We start from the raw sequence: 6,000 nt of genomic DNA, 5'->3' as shown, positions 1-6,000 counted from the left end.
TGATCGGAACTTTCAGAAAGACATTGGATAATGACTTGAAAGAGAGTAGAGTGCATGGTTATGGGGAGCAGGGGACTTGGACGAATTGGTCACCTTCCCGGAAGGCTGGTACAGGCACGATAGGTCCGAATGACCTCGTTCAGTCTATGAGATTCCATGATAAATGAGCTCTTGTTTGTCTTCGAGGAAGAAAGAAACCTACTATGTAATTTTCTCTCCACCCAATTTGTTAATTTCCCCGAATATGTAAAAACTTGTTTCAGATCTGACTTGTTCAGATTAAATTTCACGCAATGTGCTTCTCCACGCAAAACCAGGTATTTGTATTCCAGCTGACAGTTGTTCTAAATCTGGTTTCTTGCAGATTTCCCGGGATCAACACCCTGCTGCCTGCAGGTTCGACATCAACATCGCAGACTGTCCTTGCCGATTTTGCAACCTCTCCAGGGATGTCACCACTATTGCCCGCCCACATTCCACCTCCAAAGGCCTCCAACTGTCAAGCAGATGTTTGCCAGAATGGGGGTACTTGCCGTGACACCTGGTTGCCCAGTGGAGCTGCATCTTTACAGTGTGACTGCCCTCTACATTTTGCTGGGCGTTTCTGTGAAAAAGGTAACTTTCTGTTAACAATGAATTGCTCTGCAATTTCATGAAGGGTATGGGATCAAAGGTCCATGATGTTATGTTTTTGTATCTGGTTAGAAGCAACCATTCCGACTGGGAGAGTGTCTTGAAGAGAAAATAATTAGCATTTCTATCGGTGCTGGTCTGCACACAGCAAGATCCGACAAAGAGTAAGGAGATCGATGACCAGTCAGTCTATATTGGTGGCTGGGAGAGAGATGTTACCAGTGATGGGTGTGTCCAGAGCCAGGGGTCACAGTTTGAGGATTCAGGGTAAACCATATCTGACAGGTGTAAGGACACATTTCTTCACACAAAGAGTGGTGAGCCTGTGGAATTCATTACCACAGGAAGTAGTTGAAATGAAAAAAATGAAATGAAAATCGCTTATTGTCACAAGTAGGCTTCAAATGAAGTTACTGTGAAAAGCCCCTAGTCGCCATATTCCGGCGCCTGTTGATGCTAAAACTTTGAATATATTCATGAGGCGGCTGGATAGCACTTGGGGAGAATGGGATCAAAGGCTATGGGGGAAAGCAGGATTAGGCTTTTGAGTTGGATGATCAGCCAAGATCGTGATGAATGGCGGAGCAGGCTCGAAGGGCCAAAAGGCCTCCTCCTGCTCCTATCTTCTATGTATCTATGTATCTATGAATGCCCATTAAAAACCCAGCTCACCAGAATCATGCTTCCCTTCGAGATCAAATGGCCATGTTGTTCAGTAATTAGACAGTCGTGATTCACTACCAGATGTAAGTGACGTGCACCTTGAAAAGTGAACTTCACCTGTGACCTTGGGGTTTGTGTGCGCAGTGATTAAGTACCTTTCACTGCTCTCATCACTGCACCAAATCCGTATCAATCAAAACCAGTAGGAAGGCGGGTGGCGGTTGTCCATGACAAAGCTGCTCAGGCAAGACCACCGGGAAGGTGAGGGGGTGCTGGAAGGCAAAGGCTTGAATGGGGTTGGTAGCGGGATGATGCACAGGGACACATGGCTGGGGGTGAGCGAGCGTGAAGTTAGTCATGGCCACAAAGCATAGACTGTTCTGGGAAAAAAGCACAACAATTTAGAGGGCAGTGCTTGGCAATGCCCTGGGTCCTGTAGAGGAAGGGAATCATGCCCAGCATGGTCAGTCCCTCACACATGTTGGTCCTGGGTGTTGTTAAATTGGCACTGGACCACAGATGAGACAGTCACAGTTGAAGGTGGTATCTGCAGCCTGTTGATGGGGAACAGGTAATACAGTGAGGGGCACTTGATGGTCTCATAGAAGGAGGGGTGGTCTCGCTAGGTCAATGTGCACAGGGTTCCAAGATGGGGAGGGGTCAGGTCAACATGGAGCATTGGGACATCAAAAGGCTGGGACAGGATAGGGATATCAACAATGTTTACAGTGGGATCTGTGATTAGAGGGGAAGGAAGGAGAGTGAGCAGAAGGAGGGAAATACGCCTGAAATATGGTCTTCCAGCACAATGGGTGGATCTTTAACGGTGACAGGGTATGGGGCAGGAGGTTGGAAGCTGGTCTCACAATAAAACTTGAGCATCACCATTTTGCAAGCAGATGCAATGACGCGGGACAAAAATAAACAATTAAAATAATCACCAGGGACGGTTCTTGTGGGCATGTGGGTAGAGTCAAATAATGCACTTCTGGAGTGAGTAAAGGAGCATCCTACTAATTAGATCGAAACAAACCTGTTGGACTTTAACCTGGTGATGTAAGACTTCGTACTGTACTAATTAGTGTTACTGCACAGTTCAGACGTGTTCGGGACACTCCCATACCAATTGAAGGATTTCTGCTCTTTAATTCATGACGCACATTCTTGTGATCTTGCGAGATGAACCAGCCTCCCTGAACAGGCGCCGGAATGTGGCGACTAGAGGCTTTTCACAGTAACTTCATTTGAAGCCTACTTGTGACAATAAGCGATTTTCATTTCATTCATATTTCAAGCATCGCAAATCTCACTAGAGGCCTCTTACGAGATTTAATGGCCTGATCCTAACACCAAGCCAGGCACAACGAGGTTGCAGAATCATGCCCACTATCTCAGTAGTGAATACAGACTGAATACAGAAACGCAATGGGAAAGATTTAACATTTGCACATTCTTATTATTCGAGGCTGCCCTTTTAATGCTGTGCAATTAACTCTATCTGTTTATCCATGAAATGAAGTTATTTAAACTCATCTGAAGACTTTTCTACATTTCCAATGCTGATCTTTTACTTGACAGATTGCCAGTTTGCAGAAGTAACAATCTGGCAAACAAATTGTTTAAGAACAAAGAACAAAGAAATGTACAGCACAAGAACAGGCCCTTTGGCCCTCCAAGCCTGCGCCGACCATGCTGCCTGTCCAAACTAAAATCTTCCACACTTCCGGGGTCCGTATCCCTCTATTCCCATCCTATTCATGTATTTGCCAAGATGCCCCTTAAATGTCACTATCGTCCCAGCTTGCACCACCTCCTCCGGCAGCGAGTTCCAGGCGCCCACTACCCTCTGTGTAAAAAACATACCACGTACATCTCCTCTAAACCTTGCCCCTCGCAACTTAAACCTGTGCTCCCTAGTAATTGGCCTCTCTACCCTGGGAAAAAGTCTCTGACTATCCACTCTGTCTATGCCCCTCATAATTTTGTAGACCTCTATCAGGTCGCCCCTCAACCTCCTTCATTCCAGTGAGAACAAACCAAGTATATTCAACCTCTCCTCATAGCTAATGTAAGACTTTATACATCCTGGTACATCTCGTCTGCACCCTCTCTAAAGCCTTCTGGTAGTGTGACGACCAGAATTGAACACTATACTCCGTGTGGCCTAACTAAGGTTCTATACAGCTGCAACATGACTTGCCAATTTTTATCCTCAATGCCCTGGCCAATGATGGCAAGCATTCTGTATGCCTTCTTGACTAGCTTCTCCACCTGTGTTGCCCCTTTCAGTGACTTGTTGACCTGTATACCTAGATCTCTCTGACTGTCAATACTCCTGAGGGTTCTACCATTCACTGTATATTCCCTACCTGCATTAGACCTTCCAAAATGCATTACCTCACATTTGTCTGGATTAAACTGCATCTGCCATCTCTCCGCCCAAGTCACCAAACAATCTAAATCCTGCTGTATCCTCTGACAGTCCTCATCGCTATCCGCAATTCCACTAACCTTTGTGTCGTCCGCAAACTTACAAATTAGACCAGTTACATTTTCCTCCAAATCATTTATATATACTACGAACAGCAAAGGACCCAGCACTGATCCCTGCGGAACACCACTAGTCACAGCCCTCCAATCAGAAAAGCACCATTCCATTGCTCCTCTCTGCCTTCTATGACCTAGCCAGTTCTGTATCCATCTTGCCAGCATACCTCTGATCCCATGTGACTTCACCTTTTGTACCAGTCTGCCATGAGGGACCTTGTCAAAAGCCTTACTGAAGTCCAGATAGACAACATCCACTGCCCTACCTGCATCAATTATCTTTGTGACCTCTTCGAAAAACTCTATCAAGTTAGTGAGACACAACCTCCACTTCACAAAACCGTGCTGCCTCTCGCTAATACGACCACTTGCTTCCAAATGGGAGTAGATCCTGTCTCGAAGAATTCTCTCCAGTAATTTCCCTACCACTGACATAAGGCTCACCGGCCTGTAGTTCCCTGGATTATCATCGAATTTATCATAGAATTTACAATGCAGAAGGAGGCCATTCAGCCCATCGAGTCTGCACCGGCTCCTGGAACGAGCACCCCACCCAAGGTCAACACCTCCACCCTATCCCCATAACCCAGTAACCCCACCCAGCACTATCCTTGCTACCCGTCTGAAACAAAGGAACAACATTGTCTATCTCCATCATCAGGGACTATCACCTGAAGACAGTGAGGATCCAAAGATTTCTGTTAAGGCCTCAGCAATTTCCTCTCTTGCCTCCTTCAGTATTCTGGGTAGATCCCATCATGCCCTGGGGACTTACCTACATTGATATTTTTCAAGACGCCCAACACCTCGTCTTTTTGGATCTCAATGTGACCCAGGCTATCGACACATCCTTCTCCAGACTCAACATCCACCAATTCCTTCTCTTTGGTGAATACTGATGCACATTTAGTACCTCCCCCATTTCCTCTGGCTCCACACATAGATTCCCTTGACTATCCTTCAGTGGGCCAACCCTTTCCCTGGCTACCCTGTTGCTTTTTCCTTAACCCTATTTGCCAATGACTTTTCGTGACCCCTTTTAACCCTCCTGACTCCTTGCTTAAGTTCCTTCCTACTTTCCTTATATTCACACAGGCTTCGGCTGTTCCCAGCCTTCTAGCCCTGACAAATGCCTCCTTTATTCTTTTTGACGAGGCTTACAATATCTCTCGTTATCCAAGGATCGCAAAATTTGCCATATTTATCCTTCTTCCGCACAGGCACCTGCCGGTCCTGAATTCCTTTCAACTGACATTTGAAAGCCTCCCACGTGTCAGATGTTGATTTACCCTCAAACATCTGCCCCCAATCTTGGGTCTTCAGTTCCCGCCTAATATTGTTATAATTAGCCTTCCCCCAATTTAGCACATTTACCACTCTTATCCTTGGCCACCAGCACTTTAAAACTTACTGAATTGTGGTCACTGTTCCCGAAATGCTCCCCTTCTGAAACTTCTACCACCTGGCCGGGCTCATTCCCCAATACCAGGTCCAGTACAGCCCCTTCTCTAATTGGACAATCTACATATTGTTTTAAGAAGCCCTCCTGGATGCTTCTTACAAACTCCAAGCCACTAGCACTAAGTGAGTCCCAGTCAATATTGGGGAAGTTGAAGTCTCCCATCCCAACAACCCTTTTGCTTTTATCCTTTCAAAAATCTGTCTTCCAATCTGCTCCTCTAAGTCCTGCTGGCTGTTGGGTGGCCTGTAGTAAACCTCCAACATTGTGACTGTACCCTTCTTATTCCTGATCGCTACCCAGAAAGCCTCGCTGCCCTCTGAAGTTTCCTGCCGTAGTGCAGCTGCGATATTCTCCCTAACCAGTAGCGCAACTCCGCCATCCCTTTTACATCCCCCTCTATCCCTCCTGAAACATAAGAACATAAGATTATAAGAACTAGGAGCATGAGTAGGCCATCTGGCCCCTCGAGCCTGCTCCACCATTCAATGAGATCATGGCTGATCTTTTGTGGACTCAGCTCCACTTTCCTGCCCGAACACCATAAACCCTTAATCCCTTTAATCTTCAAAAAACTATCTATCTTTATCTTTAAAACATTGAATGAAGGAGCCTCTACTGCTTCACTGGGCAAGGAATTCCATAGATTCACAACCCTTTGGGTGAAGAAGTTCCTCCTAAACTCAGTCCTAAATCTA

At 46.0% G+C, this 6,000-nt stretch overlaps 1 protein-coding gene across 1 annotated transcript in view; it reads left to right on the top strand.

Annotated features, from left to right (window-relative positions):
* The first annotated feature begins 378 nt into the window (after positions 1-378).
* LOC140411415 (protein eyes shut homolog) overlaps positions 379-6,000 on the top strand; it is a 214,823-nt gene continuing 209,201 nt past the window's right edge. Inside the window, exon 1 of the mRNA XM_072500523.1 lies at positions 379-615. Coding sequence (XP_072356624.1) covers positions 450-615 — 166 coding nt within the window. The 5' untranslated portion in view covers positions 379-449. The remainder of the gene's footprint in view (positions 616-6,000) is intronic.

This window comes from Scyliorhinus torazame, chromosome 4, assembly GCF_047496885.1.
Source record: "Scyliorhinus torazame isolate Kashiwa2021f chromosome 4, sScyTor2.1, whole genome shotgun sequence".
NCBI classification, from domain to species: Eukaryota; Metazoa; Chordata; class Chondrichthyes; order Carcharhiniformes; family Scyliorhinidae; genus Scyliorhinus; species Scyliorhinus torazame.
Note: the sequence above shows the minus strand (reverse complement) of the source record. Positions and strands in the feature narration are given on the sequence as shown.